The following is a 23,209-nucleotide window of genomic DNA, read 5'->3' as shown; positions in this document are numbered from 1 at the left end:
TAAACTTGCAAATCTCTAGCTGCTAACTTAATTTCCTTTGTGCGGAGGATGGGGAGAGGTGTCTGAGGCCAAACATGAGCAGCCAACGGTGTCTGAGCTGTGACTCCTGCCCCTGTCCTTATCCACATCTCCATCATCCCTCCCAGAGTTCCAGAACCTCCCAGGGTTCCAGAGCATTCTAGAGTTCTACAGTAGCTCACTGTCACCTGCTTGTCTCCAGTAACTCCCTGAGGAGGCCAGAGGGAAGGTGGGGCAACCACAGAAAACACAGAGGCAGTGAGACAAAGGGGCTCATGTTCTCCTGAGAAGAGAGGGTCAATGACCACAAGCCTAGGAGCAAGGGCCTGAGGCTGATTTCTGGGATGTTAACAGCATCAATTCCTAATTGCCTAGCACTTTCTACCTGCTTCATATAGAGACAAATGTTTTGTACACTCAATTAGTTCTGGAACAATTCTACAAAGGAGCTCCCCTCTTTATAAACAAGGAGACTGAGGCTCAGAGAGATTACACTCAGCATCTCACCGCTGATCAGTCAGCACCCAGAAGCAACCTCAGACCTGCCAGACTCAGAGATCCAGGCTCCTGGCCCCCAGTGTGGCTTTTCTAACAACACAACACCTGGCCCAAGCCACAGGCCCCTCAAAGGAAGACCCGTCCTAGCCAGTCACCGCAAAGGAGGCGGCGAATCAAGTGGGGGAATGCACGAAAAAGTAAGCCCTCAGTGTGCACGAGGTCCAGCTGAGGAGTTCAGAGGAGCCAGGTTCCCTTGTATTTGCAGGAGCACAAATGGAAGAAGGACTACACAGTGTACACACTCCCAGCCACTTTGTACAAAGGGGCTCCTCTGGGGGCAAGCTGGCTGTCCCTTCCCAGCTGCTGCCTGTGACTCAGACATAGTCTCAGGCACACAGGGGCAGGCCTCCCCCCCACCAATGCCCTACAGCCCCTCACCTCCAGGGAGCCCAGCTTCATGGTAGAGCCTGGCACAGTGCGGGGCATGGTCCGGCTGCGTTCCCCTGGCTCAGATACTTGGCGGGCACTGGGCGTCGGTGGTGGTGGCTGGAAGGTCATCCCATAGGGGTTCTGTAGAGACCCATAGGCAGGGCCCAGCCCCAGGCCTGAGTGTTCCACAGACAGGAAGCTGGGGTAGCCTTCCGGGTGGGCCAGTGTCTTGGCAGCCCTCCGAGGGGTGCCCTCAGGCCGGGCCCTTGGGGGATCTTCACCAGCTCCGCCACCACTGCCAGGCTGCAGGCTCAGAGTCCGCCGGGGCAGCACCATGTAGTCCCCCTCAGAGCCCGGCTCGGGCCGCAGCCATGTGAGGTCCAGCTGCCGGAGGCCACCTTCCCCACACATGTACACAGGGTTGGCCTCCTGTGGGGGCGGTGGCTCCCCCAGCCCTGGCGAGGCTGCCATGGGCACCAGGATATTCCCAGGCAGCGGTGAGAAGCTGAGGCCGCCCTCAGGACCCACGAGGCAGGACTTGGGCTCCTCGTCCTCGTCCAGGGATAGGCGGGACAGTGTGCCCGTGATGGTAGATGGGTTGCAAGTGTTGACCTCCTTGAACAGAACTGAGAGCAGGAGTGGGAGAGAGGTAAGTCCTGGGGAGGAGGAGTCCCTGATGCCCTTGCCCAGGCTGGGTAGGTACCAAGCTCCTGAGCCTGGACTGAGTCCAAGAAGAAACTGAGTCCTAGAGAGATGGCTAGGTGGTAGGTACTCTCACACACCAGATGCATTATGAAGAAGAGGAGTCAGACCCGCCCAGAGACCCACAGCAAGGCAGGGCAAGGAATGAAGCCAAGGCCCAGCTCCTACAGGTCAGCTCCTGGTGCAGGTCCTGATCTCTGACCCCTGTAGCCCCAAGGCTGTCAATACAGCCTTGTACCTCCCCTCTCCCCAGCAGCTCCTCCCCAGGAGCCAGAACTGGAAAGAGATTCTGGTAAGAAGCATGAAAATGATAGAACAATGTGACAGCCACTGTATGCCAAGTACCCTACTAGGCACCTGATCTCCCCTAATTCATTAAAGCTCAGAGAAGTAAACCATTGGCCCAAAGTCACACAGCAAGTAGTGTTCAGTTTGACTCCAACTTAGAGCTGTCTGACTCTACAGCTAAACCCCACAACCAGACTGTTAACGGGGCTCCCATGATGGGGCTGAAAGGGCTCCCTTCTTGCCCACCCCTGGGGGCCATTCTCAGTCTCCCACAGACTCACCTGTCTGACAAGCCAGATCCACATCTTTTTCAAAGTCTGACTATAGGCAGAGAGGGACAGAGCAGATGGGCAGAGAGAGGATCAATGTATCAGGGTGGGGAGAAGGGACTCGGGCCCCTCCCTAGCCACCCAGAGGGGCTGCCCTTGGCATACTGCCCAACAGAGCCCACCAAGGCCCCCACATGGTATTCTCCAACCTCACCCAACAGGTGGAAAAAACGAAAGTGGAAAAGACTTGCCCAATACCAGCAGGCTGTCAGTGACTGGGCCTGAATCAAACCCAATCTCTGTCCCCTCCCTGACTCTTATACCCTCAATGGATGGGAAGATAAGCCTGGGGCAGGAGGACTGGTGGCAAGAGGAGGGAGCAACCCACCCATACCCTTCCTAGGCCCCCTCACTCACCAGGATCTGCAGCTGCCCATTTTTACATGAGTCGGGGGAGTCTTCACTCTCATCGGCCCGGCATACGCCCATCTGGCACTTCACCACGTCCTGGACCTGGGGGCAGCGGGTGCCTGCTGGGCCTGAGGCCACCACAGGGCCCCTGGCCACAGCTGGCTGGGCCTCCCACCCCAGGCACCCGGGTGGGTGTGGAAAGAGAGAAGCGCATCCTGTGTAGGGGAAGGTCAAAGGGGAAAAGGAGCCCCAGGAGACCTAGAAGGCCTAGGACAAGGCTGCCCCAGGTCCCCAGCTTCCACACCCAGCTGGGGACCTGGTTGGGGCCTGGCTCCTCCCCATCTGCACAGGTGAGGTAGATGGGAGGGGGCGGGAGCAGCCCAGCCCCACCTCTCGGCGCAGGAAGCAGTGCACAGCAGTGATGACAAAGCCCTGCGCCGAGTTGAAGACAGCGAAGAGGGCCTGGAAGAGGACGGAGCGCCGGTCTGTCATGGCCAGGACGGCCGACATCCAGGTGAGCGCCAGCAGGGGCAGCACCACGCAGGAGCTCCAGAGCGAGGCCCTGAGGATGGCAGCAGAGGGCCCGTCAGGGTGACACACCAGGGGACAGGGGTAGCTGAGTCCAGGCCTGCGCTCGGCCTGAGGCCCTCAAGCTGCAGACTGGCAGGGCCCTGAACCCTAAGACCTCAGCAATGTCCCCAAGCAGACAGAGGCCGAGGAGCCAAAGGCAGAGAGGCAGAGAAGAGAGACAGAGAGCAGAAAAGAGCGGCGAGGCCAGAGCAGAGGCTGGGAGAGGTGCGAGGGGCTGAGCCGGAGCCAGAGGCAGCCTCAGGGCACAGAAACGGAGAAGGTGGAAGAAGCCCATGGGAGAGGAGGCTGGGGAGGGAGGCAGATGCAGATGCTGTGAGTTTCAGCCCCAATCTGCGTGGAATCACAGGCCTGGGCTGCACCCCCAGAGATTCCAGGAGAGGAGGGAGGGGACTGGACGAGGAGAGACAAAAGACCCAGAGAGAGAGAGCATGAGACAGGCCGACACACGGAAAGATCCAACAGTCAGAGAGCACGGCACGGAGGGCATCAGAGCACACATCTTTGGGGATGGGGTCGGGCCCAGTGCAGCAGAGCCTCTTCCCCTCTGGTCCCCAAGGAGGCAGTGCCAGGCTCGGGTGGGGTGGGGGTGGGGTCGCTCAGAGCCCAGGGCAGAAAGAGCATAGCTGGGGCTGGCGGGAAAAGCCAGGGTCATGACCAAACCCACACATCCCCCACCTTCCCTTGGCCCCAGGGAGGGCCAAGGGAAAAGGCAGACGGGCCCTGGCATCCAGGCACCAGAGCCAGCCTGCCCTCACCAGCTAAGGCCCACGTGGGCACAGCAGGGCAGGCTTGCCCTACTGGGCCAGGTGCCACGCCCAGCCTACTCTGCCTTAATGAACACCCCGGTAGGAGAGTCAGGCAGGGGTGGGAACAGCTCTGGACAAGGCAGAGAGATGGGCAGGGGGCCAAGGACCTGTCCTAGGAAGAGAAGTTCAGGGCTATTCAGCCTGGCGGGGGGCGGGCACAGTGGTCTCCACAGCCCCCGGGGGCGCAGCCAAGACTCAGAAAAGGCCTAATCACAGTCATAAGAGCTACCATTGATTAACCACCAATCCTCTGCCAGGCCCTACACTGAACAATTTACATACATTAGTTCACGCTGTGATCAAAACAACTCCAGTAAACAGGCATGGGGATTATTATCCCAATTTACAGATGAGGAAACTGGAGTGTGCCCAACTGGGAGAGAGACAGAGCTGGGATGCAAACCCAGCTTGGCCACCTCCAAAGCCCAGGCTTGTAACTGCTAGTTCTGAGAGACTGGGTCAGAGAGGCAGACAGCAGCCCGAGGGAAAGGGAGCTTTCTACCAGGCACAGCTTCCCAGAGAGGGTGCCAGCTGCTTCCAGAAGCAGCGAGCTTTCCTGACCCCAGAGGTGTGCAAGATAAAGCTGGACCCTCACTGGTCAGGGAGGCTCCGATGGATTTCTGGCCTTGGGTGGGAGGTTGGGCTCAAGGCCCCTGGGGATTCACTCATTCACTCATTCTACTCTTACACGGCTCTGATTTTAGGATTCTCTGCTTCCAGGGGGTATCTTGGTGAAGTAGCTCTCTATCTCTAAGATTTTCTGTTCTCCAATCGATTGTGAGATTCAATGCCTCTGAAATTCTAAATCTCAGATGCTATGACAAATGATAAGAGTATGATTCATTCATTCTAACATTCTTAGCTTCTGATTGTCTTATTCTAAGATTCTATCATTCTAAGGTTCTATGAGCTGAAAAATTCTAAGGGCCTAAGATTCTAAAAGCCTCTGTAGGTTGGGGGGTGTAAGGAGGGCTCTGCAGCTGTGCCTGGATAAAACATAAGCTGGGAGTGGGGGCAGGGTGGGAGCGAGGGGTGGGCACAGGAACCCAGCATCTTCCAAGAGGCACAGACATTCACTCCCCGCTGCCCTTTGCCACGTCAATGCCAAGCCCTTGAGAGTGTGTGGCAGGTTGACAGGGCAAGCTCTCCAGGGCACTGGGCTGATATCCCTCCTCCCCCCCCACCACGGGCACTGCCCCCCATTCTTTTGCCCCCGCCCGCCCCCACCCCCACCCCCCCGGGGGGCACAACTAACATGGCGTTCCTGGCCGAGGCTGAGCTGAGCAGGGGGCTGGGGACCGCTCCGCACGCTGAGCAGGGGAGGAGCAGGCTGGCCCAGGGGCACCGCTCCGACCTCGGGGGCGGCACAGACACGGGAGAAGGAGGGGGGAGACACATGGGAAGCGGGAGGAGACAGGGCAGCATGAGCCCCAAGTGGGGTGGGAGGGGGAGGGCAGACGAGAGAGAAAGAGGTGGGTTAGGGTGGGCGAGGGGCTGCAGCAGAGCACTCCAGGTGCCCACCTTGCCTGCACCCTTGATGCACCAAGGTCAGGAAGCCCTGGCCGCATGGGCAAACCCTGAGTCTCCACGAGGCCCGGCCCACCCTCCCTTGCACCACTGCCCACAAGGCCATGTCGCAGCCCCCTTACCCGGCCCTCTGCTTCTTGGACTTGTCTGAGATGCCATCGCGTGCCATGAGCTTGTTAAAGACGATGATTCCGATAAGCATGTTCACCTGGGGCCCAGTGAGGGGGGGGTGGGGGGAGACAGGATCACCAGGTGCCCTCCTGGTGGGGAGACCCCCAAGTGGAGATGGGGTTCAGGGAGAGGATAGAGCCCCTATGGCCACACCCCTCCCCAGATGCTGAAGGGGGACGTACCAGGACGATGACAGCGGCAGGCCCCACAAAAGCATAGAGCAGGCCACCCTCCAGGGAGAGCCAGCAGCTGGAGTGGAGGGGAAAAAGGGGCATCAGATACCCAGGAGGCCCACTCCTTGCACGCCACCTCTCAGGGCCCGCCCCCAGCTGGGTTACAGTTAGCCTCGGTTTCCCCTCTAAAAAAGATCTGGCCCTGACAGGTATCAAACAAGGCTGATCCCTGAGCTCCGTGGTTCTTGGGAGGTTACCCCCCAATCCCAGTACATCCCTTCACAGTCAGGGAAACAGAGGCTCAGAGACGGGGAAGAATTTGTCCGAAGCATGGCAGGCACAGGCCAGGACCGCAGCCTAAGAAGACCCAATGCCCGGTGTGATGCCCCAACAGGTCCGCTAACCCCCGCTGCCCGCCACAGGAGGCCCACGTACTAGCTGGATGTACCGTATCCTTTGGTGCGGGTGAAGCCGACAGACACGGCCACCACCAGGGCGGGCAGACCTGGAGGAGCAAGGGGGCCACAGTGAGATGGCTGCCAGTTCCCGAAGCCCTCTCATCCTCCCAGACCCAGCGCAGCTGACCCCGGGCCCAAAGAGTGGGGCCAGGGCCAAAGTTGAACCCATCCTGTTGCCCCGGCCCCCAAGGCCCGGTGCCAGAGTCCATCACGGGCCCTGCTCACCCCAGCCCAGGCAGAGGAAGCGCTTGCGAACAAGGCGGGTACGCATCCGTCCGATGACAGCCAGGTAGGACTGCCAGGCCTCAGTGAGCACCCAGCAAAAGGAGGAGAGGAAGAAGAAGTGCAAGAAGGCGGCAGTCATGGTGCATACACCCTGCAGGGAGAGGAAAGGGAGGGAGTGGCCCTGAGCAGCCACCAGGGTGGGAGGCGCCAGGCTTCCCACACCCGCTGCTGGGCGCTGCCGTGGCCGCCCACCCGAGCTCCGCCCCCCACAGAGCCCTGTCAGGCACCCCCGCCTTTCTGCACCCACACGCAGCACGACACGGGCCCGGTGACACGCACACAGCACTCGACATCCGGGAGGCGGGCAGGCAGGCCACCCACGCGCAGACGGGGCTGGCAGGGGTGGGGACAGACAGGAGCACCTGCCACGTCACGGCCAGGCGGGCCCCACGCCTGGCACTTGTAGCGCTGATACTGCAGAGAGGGCCGAGGGGGCTCACAGGGGACAGCCAGCCCAGGTCACCCACAGGCAGGTGGCACAAGAGGCCTCGCTCGAGCCCCACAAATGCCACCCACCTGACACGTGCACACAAGCTCAGCTAACATACGTGTCCCTAGAGGTACACATTCACCACTCAAGTACACACACACCCCTCTCCCGTGCCGTCATGTCGGCTCACACACCCTACTTCCCACACACACCCTCCCCCAACACAGGGCTCGGGTGTATACAAACAGCCGCCACCTGGGCACGTACGTGCAAACACACGCACTGTCACCTGCAAACGCTCTCCGCCCTCAGCCCTTTCACTCCACTCTCACCCTGGTGCCCGTGACCTGCACCTGCCTTGCTCAGCACCCGTGACTGGCCCACGAGGATCAGGACGTTGGACGCCAGGATGGACAAGCAGAAGTTCAACAAGATGATGGAGCGCTCGGATTTGATGAACCTGAGAGGGCGCAGTGGCAGGGACAGAGGAGCTAGCGGCCCCGCCCAAGGCAGGCGGGCTGGCTGGCCACCTCCCACCTCAGCCTGCCCCACGTCCCACCTACCTCCAGAAGGCCGCATAGATGGCGAGGAGGGTGAGCAGCGCCATGCACGACACGGCACAGCCGATCACGAGGGGGACCGAGGGGGAGCCTGCCAGCTCCAGGGTCTAGGGAGGATGAGCAGGACTCACCGGGTCACTGGGCCAGACAGCTGCAGGGGTGCCCTGCCCCTCCCCACTCCCCTGTCTAGCCCTGACTGGCACTTCTATCTTCCTCACACTCACACCGTTGGATTCACATGAGCACAGGGCAGACACAGTCACACACGGGGATGTGCGTTCATGCTCGGTCACCCACACTTTACTCTACGCAGCCAGACATGCACGTGTGTGTACCCGCACATGGTCGCCCACCACCACACATCCCCGGGCACACGTCATCCCTGTGAGCACCATCCCGGCGGCACAGACTTCCCGTGTGCCGTCCTACGAATGCACCTGCTCAGACTCACATGCCGGATCGCCCAGGTCCCTGCCAACACGGTCACAGATGGCTACTGGCAGCCCAGGAGCACCCCACCCCGCCCCCACCCGACCCAGGCACTTCCCTCCCGCTCACCAGGTCCTTGGGTGGCTGGGCCAGCACAGCAAAGGTAGACAGGTGCTGGCACTGGCAGCGAGTGTGGGCTGCCTGTGTCTCCAGCGTCTGGCAGCTCTCGGTGTCCCAGTCCCCTGAGCTGGCATCTCTGGAGTGAGGGGAGAGGTGGAATCATACCCAGCCCAACTCTGTGGCCCCACCCCTAGTGCTGGCCACTGCCCAAGGACAAGGGACATCCAGGGTAAGGCCCCAGACAAAAGGCAGGCAGCCGAGAGCCCCAGGATGTGCCCCTGATCCCCCAGGCCAAGGACAATACCAAGGAACCCTCTGGTCTGCCTGGTGAGACAGCCCACCTGACAGATAAGCGCTAAGGCCACACCCTCCCCACATAGAGCCCCTGCCCAACTCACGCTCGGGAGTAGTCCCAGCTGGCACAGTGGGGATCCGTGGTGCCCTGGGGAGAAGTCACAAGTACAGTTTGGGGTGGGAAGCTCACCAACCCAGACTATCACCCATCCTGCCATGGTAGAGCCCCACACAGGCCAGAGGTTTAGCCCGCTCTCAGGGCAGACCACCTGCCCACCAGATAGGCCTTTAGGGTGTCCCCAGGGTTACTGTCTAGGCCCCTACTCACGTTGATGATGTAGGAGAGCTCCACTGTGATAAGAGGCTCAGCTGGTGGCTGGGTGGGGGGCCGCACAGTCACTGTCATCACTCTGGACGTGACGGCCAGCGGGGGTCTGGGGGACAGGTACTGAGATCAGCTCCTGCCAGCGGTGCCCAGACCCCATCAGGATCCCCAGAGGTACTTGGGATCAGAGGCAGGGGGCTACCAGGGAACCATGGGCCTGGGAAAGGCCTAGAATTCAGTGGGGCCTAGGACTTCAGGTGAGGTCCAGAGCTCAGACCAGCAGCCCCCAGTCCCTGTGAAGCCTCTGGGAGCTGTGTGGACACCTCTGAGAATCACCTGTATCCCCAGCCAGGCAATGATACCCAAGGCCACAGAGGGAGCTCCCCGTGGCCAGCACAGGCTCAGTACAGTATAGTATAGGCAGGCTCAGTCCTCCTCCTCTCCCCTGGGCAGCCCCCTCCACCCTTCTCAGGGACTCACCTGGGGGGTGGCAGGATGAGGCCAAGCGTGCGGTAAAGCACAGCACCGATCACAAAGTAGGAGGACGACTCCTCAGGATCTGCTGGCAGGAGGCGCTGGTGGGAGTGGCCTGGGCCAGGGGGCACGGTTCCTGGGCCCCTCCCCCTGCCAGGACTGCCCGAGGTGCCAGAGGCAGCTGGCTTCCCAGGGGTGGAAAGGCTGAGCACCTCCTTGGGTAGGAAGAGGCGGTCCTCCGAGTGCCGCACCCAGTCCTTCATGCCCCTGCGGCCACGCATGGGGAACGTGATGTCACTGGACACGGCGGAGACCGGTTCTCGCTGAATGCTGATCACTGCAACCCGCACCAGAGACGGGGACAGAGGCAGAGGGGAGAGTCACAGGGGAAGAAACAGATTCAGGAGAGGCAGATCCCGAAGTTGGTACATACACAACAGGTGGGGGGTACATGCACAGAGAAACCACCCAGAGGTGGGGGAGGAGAAGAGACATGGAAAGAGATACAAAGTAGGGGTCAAATGAGGGGAACAGAGGACCCAGAGAAAGAGAGAGAGAAAAAACAGGAAAAGCCCTAAGAAACCATCCCTCCCCCACAGTGGCTCAGGTTTTCCCATATCCAGCACCCACTCCCCAGCCTGCCTCCTTGTACCCAGGTTGTCTGTGACAATCAGAGAGCTCTGGAAGGCCTTGAGGGCATCGCCCACCAGGTGAATGAAGTCCTCCACGACACGAAGCAGGTGCACAGAGCCCGGGGATACCTAGAGACAGACATTATATGAGGTTTCCAAGGCAGGGGTGGGTCATGGAGGAAAAAGCCTAGGAAGCCCCATCCCTCACCTGCTGAGCATCATCCCACTTATCCTTGTTCTCTGCATCCACCATGAAGCTCACCACCTGGAAGAAGCGCTGGGGGAAGAGCAGTGGGTGTCAGGAGGTCCCAGCCGCAGCGATGGCATCTTCCCTGCCACAACCACACATGTGCCACCCCCAGCAGACCCTGCCAACCTCCCACTTCAGTCTAGGGTGCCCTCCTTCCTTCCAGTGGGGCAGGGCAGTACCTGCACATCATCAGCCGAGGGCACGTAGGTGGCCCTCTTGAAGGTGTCAGTGACGTTCCTTAGAATGTCCACAGAGAAGAGCAGGTCCCCACTGTAGTAAGTGCGCCGGGCCAGTAGCTCTTGCAAGCTGCGCACCACTTGTGACATGCCCTCCCCTGCCAGCATACGCTGCCCTTTGGCCAGGTGCTCCCGAAGCTGCAGGGGGACAGGCAGGCTTCTGTCACCAGAGTGTCAGGAGCTGGGATCGGTGGCCAGCCCATCCCACTCCAGTCCACCCACTGCTTGCATCCAGAGGGGGAGACAGGGTGAAAAGGTCAGAGAGCAACGCTCAACGGGGCTCATGGGAGACAGAGTCCAAGAAAAAAGCCTAAAGATACTTTAAAAAGACTGAAATAGAAACAGCTAGAGAAGGGAGGTGCTCAGATGTACACATGAAAGATGACAAGCACGGCACAGGGACGAGGCGCCTCCCCATCCCAGGGGTCATGCACACTCTGAAGCGTAATGCACCCTCACTATCACTCTCTCTTTCAAACACAAGCTCCGAGTGCAATCACACAAGTACCAATTGCAGTCAGACACACACGACACGCAGGCCACATTCACTGCCAACACTCTTAGCCCACGGCAGACCCCGGGCTGGGCACTGGGAACACAAAAGCAAATCCAACTTTGTCCCTGCCTTTAAGGAGCTCCCAGTCTAACAGAACACAGACATCGCAAAGAGCATTCATGACACCTAAGGACTGGAAGCTCAGGGGACCAGAGAAGCACAAAAGCAAGTATCGGGAATAAGGGAAGACACTTGCGACTCAGGCTTTGAGGTATGAGTAGGAGTCTGCTGGGCAAGGAGAGGCACAGCCAGGCAGAAGTAGGCACAGCATACATATGCCAAGGCACATAGGCAAGAGCGAGAAGCAAGTTCCCTCCATCCCCCACCAGAGCCTGGGACAGACCCTGTGTTGCCCAAGCCCAGCAGGGCACACTCACGGACAGGTATAGGTAGCGGTACTCGTGGGAGATGCAGCGGGCGAAGCTGGGCAGACCCCAGTATGCCACGCCCTGGGCACTGAGGAGACAGCGGCGGCTGGCAGACCCTGCAGGGGGACAGGACAGGACATGGGGGGAGGTGTGGGGACCAGACTCCACACCTCAGGATGGAGGCTCAGACAAGCAGTGAAGGAAAGGGAGCCCAGAAGGGAGTGATCAGGAATGGCCTGGGTGGGGCCCTCAGGGAGAGCCACGTCACCCCTCACCTGAGGCGTTGGGGGGGCACTTGTTATAGATGATCTCGCCAGCAGCCGCCTTCTTCCATGTCATCAGCATCACATACTCATCCCTGCACATCTCATGGAAGGCTGTGGGGACAGGGGAGGGGCTCAGCCAGGCTCACAGGCTTGTCCCACAACCCCCCGAGTCCTGTAGCCAATACCTGGACATCTCTTCTCACTGCAAGGCTTCACCTCCTCTCCGGTACCCTCGCAGGGGTAGCCCTGCGTACCCGTGGCCTGGCACATGCGGAAGCGGCGCTGCCAGCCTGTGTCACACGTCTTGGAGCACAGGCTCCACGCATTCCACGGCCCCCACTTGCCATCTGTGGCTGCAGGAGAAGGGGGGCGTGAGTGGCCCCAGGTGCCCCCTGGGGGGCAGGGCTGCCACCTGCCACCCTTGCAGCGAGCACTCACCCGGGCACTCAAGGTTGCTGCACTCGCGTGTGTCCGTGAGGGCACCCGTACACGTGGCCCAGGCTGGGCCCGCCACACTGCACTTCCGGCTGCGCTGCTGGGTTCCATTGGCACAGGATGTGGAGCATGGGCCCCAGGGACCCCATTCTAGCCACTGGCCTTCCACTGCATGGGGAGACACAAGCAGGGGTGGCCGTTGAGCAAAGGGGTGTGGGGACCCGGGGGGCGGGGCAGGGAGAGGGCAGAGCGTGCTGGGCATTCAGACTTGAACTAGGCCAGACCCACGGGAGAGGGGTAGATGAGGGGATGCTGCAGTGAGCAGGTGGGGCCTGGCCTGGGCCCTCCAGCCTGTCACCAGCTCCAGGAACACAGGCTACCTCACCACGAGGTGGCACTTGCTCTCTTTTGGTTAGGGAAATGGGCCCCAGGGACACCTTTGGACCTCTGCCCACTCTTAAGCCCAGATTTGTGTCCCCTCACAGCCAGGCTGGCCAGGAGCACCAAAGGACAATGAACAGCAAGGCCATCCGAGGCTTAGGGGAAGGGGCAGTCTTCTTTGGATGGGGTTACAGAGTGCCAACTCCAAGTCTGGGCGGGGCCACATCACCTCCCAGCGGGCAGGTACACTTCACCAGTCTCCCCATGCTTGGTCAAGTCTATGGGCCCCCAGGGGCAGGGCACCGGACCTGACTGCCTCCCCTGGCTCTCCCGACCCCCACCCGGCTGGGCAGCGCCCGCCTGGAAGCCCACGGGCGCTACTGACCCGGGCAAGCGGCCATACTGCAGAGCTTAGTCTGCAGCTCGGGACCCTCGCAGGCCTTGCCGCCGTGCTGGGGGGGCACGCAGGTCCGCATCCGGCTCCGGGACCCCCGCCCGCAGCTGCGGGAGCACAGGCTCCAGGACCCCCACTCCTCCCACACGCCGTGCACTGCAAGGAAGCACGTGGCCGGTGGCTGGGCGGCACCTTGGCCCCGCCCACTGCCCATCCGCCCACCAATCAGGAGCCCCGGCAGCTCTGCGACCGCTCCTCATTGGTTCTGCATTGGGCCCCAGGACTCCGCCCTTTGGGGGGATGTGGAAGACACAGGCTTCTAGTCCCAACTCCCACAGGATACCTCCTGTGGACACCAGGACAGGGAGACTAGGACCGGCCCAGGAGGGGAGCCAGGGCTCCTCCTCTCCTGGGGGCACAGGAAAGCCCAGGAAAGGGCTCAAGATCCGCCCCAGCCTATTCCCACCCCAACCCTCCCGATCCCCAACCCCAAAGCACAAATCCAACAGGACAGGGCTGGGGCAGGAGTGGTGCCCCTCCTGACCCCAAGCGCGTGGACACACAAAGAGACATGAACCTCTACATGGACACTGACACACAGAGCTCACACTCTGGAACACAGCTTTCCCCCAGCCTTCTGTAAGCTCTTGCCACACCCCCAAGTGCCGAGACCCCTTCCTGGGTAGCCCTACTCTAAATCCACAGCCAGGAGTTGGGCATGACCTGGGCACCGCTTCACTCCCTCAGTGAACAAGGAGCAGGACTGGCTGAAGCTGCCGCCCCCCCGCCCCCGCCCCATGGCAGACCACCTGTCCCAGGCAGGCACATGCAAATTCTCAACACTCCATGCTGGACTGAGGAGGTTCCCAGGGGACCGGGATGGGGCGCCAGAGGAGGGCAGGGATGGTCAGGCAAGGTTTCATTCGAGAAAAAAATGGCATTTGTCTTCCATCTCAAAGGGCAGGCTGAACAGCAAACAGCCAAGGTAGAACTAGTGTGGGGGGGGGGGGCAGTATAGGATGGGAATAAGCAAATGCAGGGACCTGGGAAAGTGCAAGAGGTGCTGGTATGGCCAGAGCATAGGGAACAGAGGGGGCAATGAGGGTCAAAAGATGAGCCTTGGTTACCGGGACACAGGCATCAGGAGAGTGGGACTAGAAGTGAGCCCCCTGGTGTGGGCCCTGGCCTGATTCATCTGCGTCCCCAGTGCCCTTTGTGGGGCTGGGCATGGTGTAGGGGACAGTCAAGTTTGCTGAATAAAAAAAAAAAAAAAAAAAAAAGGAGGCAACCAACCATCTTTGGAAGATTAACCTGCCCAAGTCCCAGGCAGGACCTAACCCTGCAGGCAGACCAGGCAGGAGGATGGGCATACCTGGGCAGGTGGCTGAATTGTTGCAGGGCCGGGTCTCCCGCAGGGGCCCGCTGCACAGGGTCCCATAGGGGGAGGACACGCAGGAGCGGGTCCGCACCTGCAGACCCTGCCCACACGTCAGGGAACACACGCTCCACGGGGACCACTCCTCAGCCGCCGGGTCGCCTACGAGAGAGGGACAGCGTCGGCGGCAGGGGGCACCTCCCAAGCACTCAGCCTCATAGGGATCCTCCTACCCTGACCCCAAGTGACAGGCTCTTGACGCAGCAACCCGGCCCTGCCCACAGGCCTCATGTGGCAGAGATGTGACTGAGCTCTAGGACACAGACACGGACGGGCACACGCCAAGCACACATGCCACCAGACGCCACACGGTCGGGCCCCCGCCGCAGAAGGAGGGAGGCGGGCCCGAGTTACCTGTCTGCGCCATGTACAGCCCAGGCTCATCTGCAGACCTTGGCCACTGGGTTTTCACCTTCGGTTCCTCTTCCGGCTCCTCACCTGGAACACGGAAGTGGTGGCAGGGGCTCAGCAAAGTCCAGCTCTGTCCTGCCAGAGTGGCACAGAGAGGACAGCCTTGCTCGCCCTCAGCCTGAGGGTCCGGAACCAACTGCAGGCGATGTTGAGAAGGCATCAAGGCCTTTCCTCTGCCCCCCCACCTCCATTTCACAGATAAGGAAACTGAGGCTCAGAAGGCCACACAGGACTCGCCCACAGCCTTAGGACTGTCTTCTCCTCTTGCCTCAGGTAGACTGAGGCAGACTGGAGAGGAGTGGCTGGCCACTCACGTCAACGAGCTCTGGGAGGCTTCTGGGCCATGTGCGATCCACACCTACTCCTTTAATCCTCAGGGACCATCATCTCTGTTTAAACATGAGGACACTGAACACCAGAGAGGGGAAGTGACTTATCCAAGAGCACACAGCTTGGCGGGCCTGAGGCCCTGGCTCCTTCCTCTCAGGGGTCTGAGTCCTAAGGCTGACAAACAGACCACCTCCCAGCCTGCCTCTGGGACATGATTCATGCCAAGCCATGGGCTGTGTTTCAGGCCTGGATTCTGCTCCCCAGGCAGCACTGGACTGTGACCTGGAGGCACAGGTCAGAATGCTGCTCCTCTGAGACCCAAGGGCCTAGGGCAAGTGCCTACAACCTGCAGACCCTCCTCCCCACAGCCCCTGTGGCTGGGAGAGCAGGAGGTGCTCCTGGAGCCGCCTCGGCCCCAGCCTCACCAGGCTCTCAGCTGACCACCCTGATTTATGTGTCTGGTCTAGGCCTTGGAAGCACCACCCGTGCTCGAGGAGGGGCTGGGAGCTCCCATTCTCCAAAGCTCGCCCCTCCTGCTCAGACATGAGCTCATCCAGGCCCTCTCCCACAGACAAGGTAGCACAGAAGGGGGCCGATGCAAGCCCAGAGGGGAAAGATCCAGCCCATGCAGAGGTTGCTGGGCACATGGAAACAGCATTTGGGACAGGACCCAGCCCAGGCCCTCTTCTATGTCTGAAAGCCAGGTACTGCATTTGAAGGAACCCAAGAGGGCTATGCTCTTCCTGCCCCCCTGCTGCCCAGTCCAGGCCCTGAGACTGAGAGAAAGCTCTCTCGGACCAGGTGCCAAGAGGGCCCCCTTGAGTAAACCCGCTGTGCAGGAGACCCTGTAGCGCCACTCAGCCCAGCTTCTGGTCTCATCAACACTGGGGCCCTTCCCTTCATTTCAGCCACTAGTCCCAGAACTCAATTGACAGCCTCCCCAAAACTTCACCATCTCAGAAACCTGGACCACCAGTCCCCCTCCTCCCCAGAACAACTTTGGAGTCAGACAACCCTGGATCCCAAAAGGGGCATGGACGCTGACCGAGCTGTGTGACCTTAGGCAAGTGTCTTTGCCTCTCTGATTCTGGTTTCACCTCTGTACAACAGTACTCGGAATACCCCCTACCTTGAGGGCTGACTGGAGGACTCCCTGAGAGGAGGTCATGAAGCCCTTAGCACCCTACGTGGCATGTGGTGAAGACTCAGAAGGCAGAAACTATCTGGCTTATCTTTACCATCTCCCCTCTCCTCACAACCTGCACCTCTTCTGCATCCTCACTTGCCACCCTGCAGCCCCCCGGGGCCTCCTCCCTTCATATAGCATCTGCGATCCCTCCTGGCCTCACTTTGGGCCCCACCTCCACAGAGAAGGTGCCCATGCCCCACTTGCCCACTCCTGAATCCCCTCACCCAGCGCTTCCACCACACCCCCTTAGCCAGTCCCCAGCCCTGGAGCCTTGTGACAAGCCGCCTTCTCCACGCCCACCCCCAGGCTGCTGAAGAAATCCACAGCTGTGCCAACTGGCACCAGGACAGATTCAGGGCTGCATATCCGCTGGGCGCCTGGGGCTTCTCAGCAGCGCTCCCCGGCTCCCCACCTTCCCCGTTCCCCACTTGGGCTGTGCCAGACCTTGACCTCTCTCCTTGAGCTCATCTCTGCCCCCTCTCTCTCTGCAAGGAACTCCTTTACAAAGAAAGCAGACACTGGGTCATAGAAGTGCCCCCACCACAACCACCTTGCCCCTGACTTCTTGCCCTATCCCTCTAATTCCCAAATTCCCTGCAGTCCTTTTTACAAAGGCCACACATCCCACCCCGCCCCCAACCCTGGCCTGGTCCTGCGTCTACCCCTCACACCCTCCAGGAGCACTCCATCCATTACCCTCTGGCTTGGCATTTGGTCAGCACCGTTGTCTCATGGAAGCTCAAGAATGGACCTCCATTCTGGGGGGAGCCCTTCTTTGACTCTCCTTCTTCCTCCAACTACTGCCCTCCAGCTCCTCTTCCCCATCAGTAAGTAGTCCACAGCTGGCACTCTAGTTTTTCACCTGCCACTCACATCCTGGCTCAAATGTCATCTCGCCTGGTAATCCACTGCAGTCTGGCTTCTGACCACATCTTTCTGCTGAAACTGTTCTCGACAAAGTCATCAACGCCCTCATTGCTAAATCCTATGGACGCTTTTGGCTTCGCCCCGCTTGACCCCTCAGCAGTATGGGGCCCTGCTGACTCTTCCTGCCTTAAAACACTCCCCTCCCCAAATCTCCTGGTTTCCTCCTACCTGTCTGGCTCTTCTGCCCCAGTCTCCTTGACTGGGCTGGTCTGTCTTGCTGCTGCTTCCCACATTAGGCATCCATGCTTCATCGGGCTTCCACTGCACTCACTGCACCCCCTGTACCCCCCAGCCCAAGGTTTGATTTAGCCCCTCTGAATGTCTGTTCCCGAGTCATTACCCCCTGCACCCACTCTGGGCTTTGCTCCTGTGTAGCCTCCTGCCTTCCTGATGAGGGGCCCCCAAAATTCAAAATAGGACCGCCATTTCTTCTCAAATCTCTACCTGCTTTTTCCCCACCTTTTTCACCTAGAAAGCTCCTACCTGGGACGACCAAGGAACGCACTGCTCCTAGCTGCCCCTGTCACCCCACAGGGGTCACTGGAAGTGATCCCTTGTAAATCTGGAGTATCAGCTCCGCCCAGCAGTCCTCCACCAAGACCAGCCTCAATCCTGACACCCATTTCCTAGTAAACGTTCTGCAGATACTGCCTGACCTATCACAAATCCAGCTGAGAATCCCCTCATCCAGCTCCTCCTTTGGCATCTTGATCATCATTGTGTCTGTCTGTGCAGCCCCCATCCACCGGCCTGGCATCCAGGACGGCCAGCAAACACAGAAGTGTTGAGAGAGCGGTCTGACCCTCCTGCCAGGACTCCCACTACTTCCCAGGGCCTCCAAAGCCTCTACAAACCATGCATCAACCCTTTGCTGGCCAGTCCCATGATATAACCAGAGGTGATGGCGGTGGTTTCTAGAATCCACCCCCATTTGAAAATCAGAATGTGTCCCAGGCCCAGCTCTGGAGTCCCCCTCCTGGCCTCCTGGGCTGGGCCCAAGAGGGGAGGGTGAAGGTGAGGTTAGGTAGCTGGGGCCTACACTGGCTATCCTCCCTTCTGCTCTCACCCCACTGCCCTCAGAAGGGAAGCCAGCAATTTACGTCCCCCTCGTCCCAACATTCGTGAAAGCCAGTTCGACCTGAGTGTTAGGAACACAGGTAGGACCAGAGGAGTCACCTATGGAAACCACATGTACTCAGCACATCCCATGTGCAGGCCCACAGCTGGGGGAATCTAGGAGGCCGCTGAGCCAACAGGGCAGGAAGGGGGTCCAGGAAACAGGGCAAGAAGGGGTCCAGGAAGGGGTGCGAGCACCCCCAGAACTCCCGAGCTTGGAGGACCCGGGGTTCGGCCACTCACAGTCCTGCAGCCTATCGGCTCCCCACCCCCCCACACCCCCCGGAGCCCGCAGTGGGCAGGAGACCCACCTGCTGCCTGAGACTCACTTCCCTGCTCAACCCCTGATGACCTCATAACCTTTCTGTTCTGTTGGGAATAAGGTAACGCTTACTGCTCCACCTCTGCTTGCCAGTCACCAGGCACTCTACATCCCCTCATCTCATCCTCACGAGGATGGGTTCTCCCCTGTTACTAATGAGGACAGAGGCCCCGAGGCCTCATCCTGGGCAGGGCTGAGCAGCACTCGAACCCGGCCTGCCAGACTCCTCCAGAGGCCACACTCGCTCCACTGAACTGCATGGGCTCTAACAAAACACAGTCCAACTTAGACCTCCTCAGAGACATCTTTCTTAATTCCCACGGGACCTGCAGTCATTTTATCCCCCCCAAAGCTCCACACGCTTGCTAGTGTTATTCTGTTTTCACACCACCATCTAATTGTTCCTTTGCACACCCACTCCTCACTCCCCACCCATGAGCCTGATTCTCTTCTGTAGCCTCCAGCATGATCCTCTGGGAGCCCAGCTGAAGCCACACACACTCCCCTGCTAAGGAACTTTCAGTGGCTCCCCACTGCTACCCATGCAAACCTCTGAGCCTGGCATGCACGGGCCCCTATTGATCTCTCCAGTCCTGTTTCCAGTCCACCAGGCAGCTAAGCACACTGCAAGGTCATGTGGGCCAGCGGGAGGGACAGAGATTTAAGGGCCAGGCATATGCAGATGTGATTCCCAATTCTGCCACAGTCTTGCTGTGTGCCCCTGGGCAAGCTGCCCAACCTCTCTGAGCTTAAAAATCTTCAACTGAAAATAAAAATGATACATCCTACCACAGGTTTAGAATGAAGTGAAACAAGATATGGACCGCCTGAATATGATACGCTCTCCATACAAAGGGAGTGCCACCTCCTTCTTGTTATCAACACACTTTCCTCTCTGCCATTGGTGCTTCCTCTCCCTTGGAATGCCCCTCCTCCACCTCAATCTGCCAACCTTCTACATGTTAAATGCTGCCTCCTCCAGGAAGCCTTCCTAGGCTGACTAGCCAGGAGTTTGGCTATACTGGTCTCTTCTGTGGCTGAGACCCTAGGCTGCCTCCCTCTGCAGCTATGAGTATCCTGGGCTCGTCCCTCTTGTGGGCACTGTGTGAGGATCTCAATCCTCTCTTGTACAGAGGGCCTAGCTCTGAGCATCTAGACAGAAGACAGGCATTCAGCAGACATGGACCAGATATCCCTGAGGGTTCCTCTACCCCAATCACACAGGGGCCACTCTGGTTCCCCCCTGGCACTGGCAGGCAGGGTGGGCACAGGCCCTCTGCCATCTAAACAGGACTGCAGGGCAGCCCCGGTGGTGCAGCAGCTTAACGCCGCCTGCAGCCCCAGGGTGTGATCTTGGAGACGGGGGATCAAGTCCCACTTCAGGCTCCCTGCATGGAGCCTGCTGCTCCCTCTGCCTGTGTCTCTGCCTCTCTCTCTCTCTCTCTGTTTCGCTCATGAATAAATAAATCAAATATTTAAAAAATAAAAAATAAAAAAAATAAACAGGACTGCAGAAACCTGCTATGCCACGCTTTGTAGACCCTGCCCCCAAACGCCACAAAGTGCAGCCCCCTCGGCCTCCTTTGTCATGAATGTGTTAAAAATAACCACGATAATCATCACTTCCACGGGGAGAGCAGTGCGATTTACAAAGCAGTCATCCCTCCCAGGGCTCTCTACATCCTCCCTGAGGCTGGCCCTGGAGCCCTGAGTAGGCACCAACAGATCCCCTTAAAACATGGCTCTGTCATGCGCCTCCATGGCTTCCCACCCCTAGCAGTGTATCAGAACGCCAGGGGGCAGGGGCACAGGGAGATGGCTTTGAACCTCCTGAGCTCTATCTCCAGTCCAATGCAACAGGGTATCCCTAGGGGACCAGGTGCCCAGCCAGAATGCCAGTTCCCCTCCAATGACGTCCTCCCCCAAGCTGCTGGCCTATCTGCCCAGCCTCTCAACAGAGCAAGCTGGGTCCCTGTCACCTCCCCCACGCGGCCAGGAGCTCCTGGACAGCAGGATCACATCTGACTCATCGGGCCTCCTCCACACCCAACCTCTTGCTGCCTTAAGTCCTTTGGCCAATGGGGCAGGGTCCCAGTGTCTGGGGATGGCAGTCAGAGCCTTGGCCCCATCTCCCACCACCAAGGCTACTGCCCAGTAACACCAGTCTACTAGATCTCCCTGTACTCACTCACATGCTCACACTTCCATGTCCTTGCATGGGCTGCTTCCTCCTGCGGGGTTTCCCAAAGTAAGTGGTAAGAAATGATTTGGGGTGGCTCACAAACGTGCCATTAAACAACCCTGGATCATGGACTAAGGCAGTTCCCCCTTCCAAGTCTCTCTTAATCAGGACGACTTCCTGCCAATCTGCCTGGGGTAGTCTTGTGCCTGCCCTGATGTAATTAATAGGACCCCTTCCCCTGCTTTAAAACCTCAAAAATGTCCCCATTTAGATGATAAATTATATGGTTGCTCTACTTTTTTTAATCCTTCCAAATGCATGCAAGATAAAGTCTCTGTACCGTCTGAGCCTTAACACATCCCCAGCACGTGCTCATTTCTCTAACAAACTGAGAGGAGAGATGAGCATCTAGCTAGAATCTACTAATGTAGTTTTGTTTTCACTATGGTTGTCTCTCCTGTTATTTTCTATTTCAAATAACGGATACTCTTTTTCCATTTATGATATGAAATTTCTTCCAAATATATCAAATTTCAGAAGCGGTTCAATTAAAAAAAAATTTCATGGGCTAATGAATTCTTATTTAATCCTCAAAACCCAACTCAGAATCACCTTCTTTAGATTGCCTCCCCACCCCTTCATGTTAAAATCCCCTCCTCTTCCTCCTCCCTCGACATCTGACACATCATGCCCACTGCATTAAAATTATAACAACATGCAACAATTTATTAGGGATTTACCACCTGCCAGGCACTGTGCTAAGCAATGACCCATATTCTCTTGCTTAATCTTCCTATTACTCTATGAATAGCTCTAGCAGCCCCATTTTACAGGTGATAAAGTAGAGGTGAAGGAACTTTCCCATAGTCACACAGCTAGTCAGTGGTGGGGTTGGGAACTGAACCCAGGACTGGGCGACATTGGCCTGTGGCCTTGACCACTGTTCACTAGTGGTCACCCTCACCCATCAGAGGGCAGAAGGTGTGTCTAGTTCACCTTGGAGTTCATTTACCCAGAGCCGACCCAAGGCCTGGCACAAACTCCACTCCAATAGACATGAAGATGTGTGTGAGGGGTGGCCTGGGACTCCGTCCTGCTGAGATGTCTCAGGAATCTGGGCCCAACTCCCCATCCTGTGATGGAGCACACAGAGCTCCAGCAGCCCGGATCTGGGCTGGAAGGACCTTCTAGGAAATGTATCACCCTCCCGCTCCCGCCCTGAGAGAAGCCTGGCCTCCCCAATGTCTGAGCACCCCCCGCCCCCCTGCAAGCAGGTAAGGCTGCACTTCCAGCAGACAAGGCTGGTGAAAAGAGGACAGCAGGGCCTGAGTGCTGGGAGGAGAGAGACCAATCGAGGACTAGGTTGGGAAGGTAGTACTAGTTTCCTAGAAGAAAATAGGGTTTGAGCAGCACTCAGAAGAATGGGAAGTTCTGGATAACTAAGGGCAAAGGGCATTCCAGGTGAGAGGGACAGCCCAAGCAAAGGCAGGGGTTCGGGGGCCAGTGAGTAGCCCCAGTCAAGGGCAGGACAGAATCAGAGGGAAGGTTGAATAGCGGGTGTGGCTGGGTCTGGGATGGGGCCAGAATGCCAGGCTCAAGAGTCTGGGCCACTAAGGGGAGTATGGGGGCTGGATCAGGGAAGTGAGGTCCTCGTGGGGCAGCCCCCAGTCCAAGTCACACAGCCGCAGCGGCAGAGTGGGGATCTGAACTCTTGCCTCAGGAATGGAGCCTGGAGGATGGGGAGGTGGGTTAGCGGCAACCAGCCAAGGATGGGACCGTGTCTCTGAGGAGGCTGGGCGGTGTGGGAGAGGAAGGGGAGGCTTGCCAGAGCGAAAGCCACCTCCCCCGGGTGTCACTCTGCACAGCCATCCCTCCTGGCCAGTGCCTCATCGGGACTGGAGGGTCAGTGGGCAGGAACTACAGGGTGGCAGCCACTACCTCTTCCACCCGTTTCCTGCCCCGGCCTCGGCCAGCATCCGCTGAGCTCCTTCCTGCCTGCCTTCTCTTTCTTCCTCTCTCCCCACTTAACAGATTGCGGCAGCAAGATGGCACAAATTTATGGCTCAACTCACCAAAAATAACAAGAGATCTATCAAAGGCAGTTTGCGTGAAATTAACAGGCGCCTGTACCCTCTTGTCAAATGCACTCGGCTCTGAGGCAGGCCCAGGCACTCCGCTCCGGCACTGCCCAGCAGCTCCCGGCCTCATGGCTCTTCCAGTATCGACCCAGCCCCGCTCCACCTGGCCTTGCCATTCATCCTACTCAGGGCATCCCAGAGAAGGGAAGCATCGCTCCCCTGCTGTGCCACCTGGCAGAGGGGGGCTGGCACGAGGGGCTTACTCTTCCCCTTCTCCACCGATCTTATTCTCAATCTGGCATTTCCATGTGTGAACTAGTTCTCCTGTAGCTGGTACATGTGTCCAGCCGGCCCAGTGGGGAGGGGGGTGGTGCTGCCACCAGGCACAAAGTGCCCTGAGCCCTGATGATGCCCTGGCCCTCAGATGCCCCTTGCCACATACA

The 23,209-nt window shown here is 58.8% G+C and overlaps 1 protein-coding gene across 34 annotated transcripts in view; it reads right to left on the bottom strand.

The window, feature by feature from the left end:
* The window catches only part of ADGRB2 (adhesion G protein-coupled receptor B2), a 35,999-nt gene that overhangs the window by 2,733 nt on the left and 10,057 nt on the right, over nt 1–23,209 (bottom strand). For 10 of the 34 annotated variants that reach the window (XM_026014498.2, XM_026014501.2, XM_026014499.2 and 7 more), the window contains exons 3-27: nt 14,566–14,649; nt 14,149–14,313; nt 12,768–12,932; nt 12,005–12,169; nt 11,752–11,919; nt 11,576–11,677; nt 11,310–11,416; nt 10,320–10,514; nt 10,099–10,167; nt 9,911–10,019; nt 9,265–9,595; nt 8,788–8,893; nt 8,564–8,607; nt 8,175–8,301; nt 7,620–7,723; nt 7,414–7,516; nt 6,567–6,717; nt 6,319–6,388; nt 5,893–5,959; nt 5,662–5,747; nt 5,268–5,366; nt 3,006–3,177; nt 2,622–2,717; nt 2,217–2,256; nt 955–1,571 (exon numbers count right to left, since the gene is read on the bottom strand). In XM_026014498.2, the coding sequence (XP_025870283.1) occupies nt 955–1,571; nt 2,217–2,256; nt 2,622–2,717; nt 3,006–3,177; nt 5,268–5,366; nt 5,662–5,747; nt 5,893–5,959; nt 6,319–6,388; nt 6,567–6,717; nt 7,414–7,516; nt 7,620–7,723; nt 8,175–8,301; nt 8,564–8,607; nt 8,788–8,893; nt 9,265–9,595; nt 9,911–10,019; nt 10,099–10,167; nt 10,320–10,514; nt 11,310–11,416; nt 11,576–11,677; nt 11,752–11,919; nt 12,005–12,169; nt 12,768–12,932; nt 14,149–14,313; nt 14,566–14,649 (3,542 nt within the window). The remainder of the gene's footprint in view (nt 1–954; nt 1,572–2,216; nt 2,257–2,621; nt 2,718–3,005; nt 3,178–5,267; nt 5,367–5,661; nt 5,748–5,892; nt 5,960–6,318; nt 6,389–6,566; nt 6,718–7,413; nt 7,517–7,619; nt 7,724–8,174; nt 8,302–8,563; nt 8,608–8,787; nt 8,894–9,264; nt 9,596–9,910; nt 10,020–10,098; nt 10,168–10,319; nt 10,515–11,309; nt 11,417–11,575; nt 11,678–11,751; nt 11,920–12,004; nt 12,170–12,767; nt 12,933–14,148; nt 14,314–14,565; nt 14,650–23,209) is intronic. The other 24 variants (XM_026014504.2, XM_072750411.1, XM_072750408.1 and 21 more) reach the window with 7 other exon arrangements.

Source organism: Vulpes vulpes, chromosome 2 (genome assembly GCF_048418805.1).
Source record: "Vulpes vulpes isolate BD-2025 chromosome 2, VulVul3, whole genome shotgun sequence".
Lineage (NCBI taxonomy): Eukaryota > Metazoa > Chordata > Mammalia > Carnivora > Canidae > Vulpes > Vulpes vulpes.
This window is presented reverse-complemented; position numbering and strand designations above follow the sequence as displayed.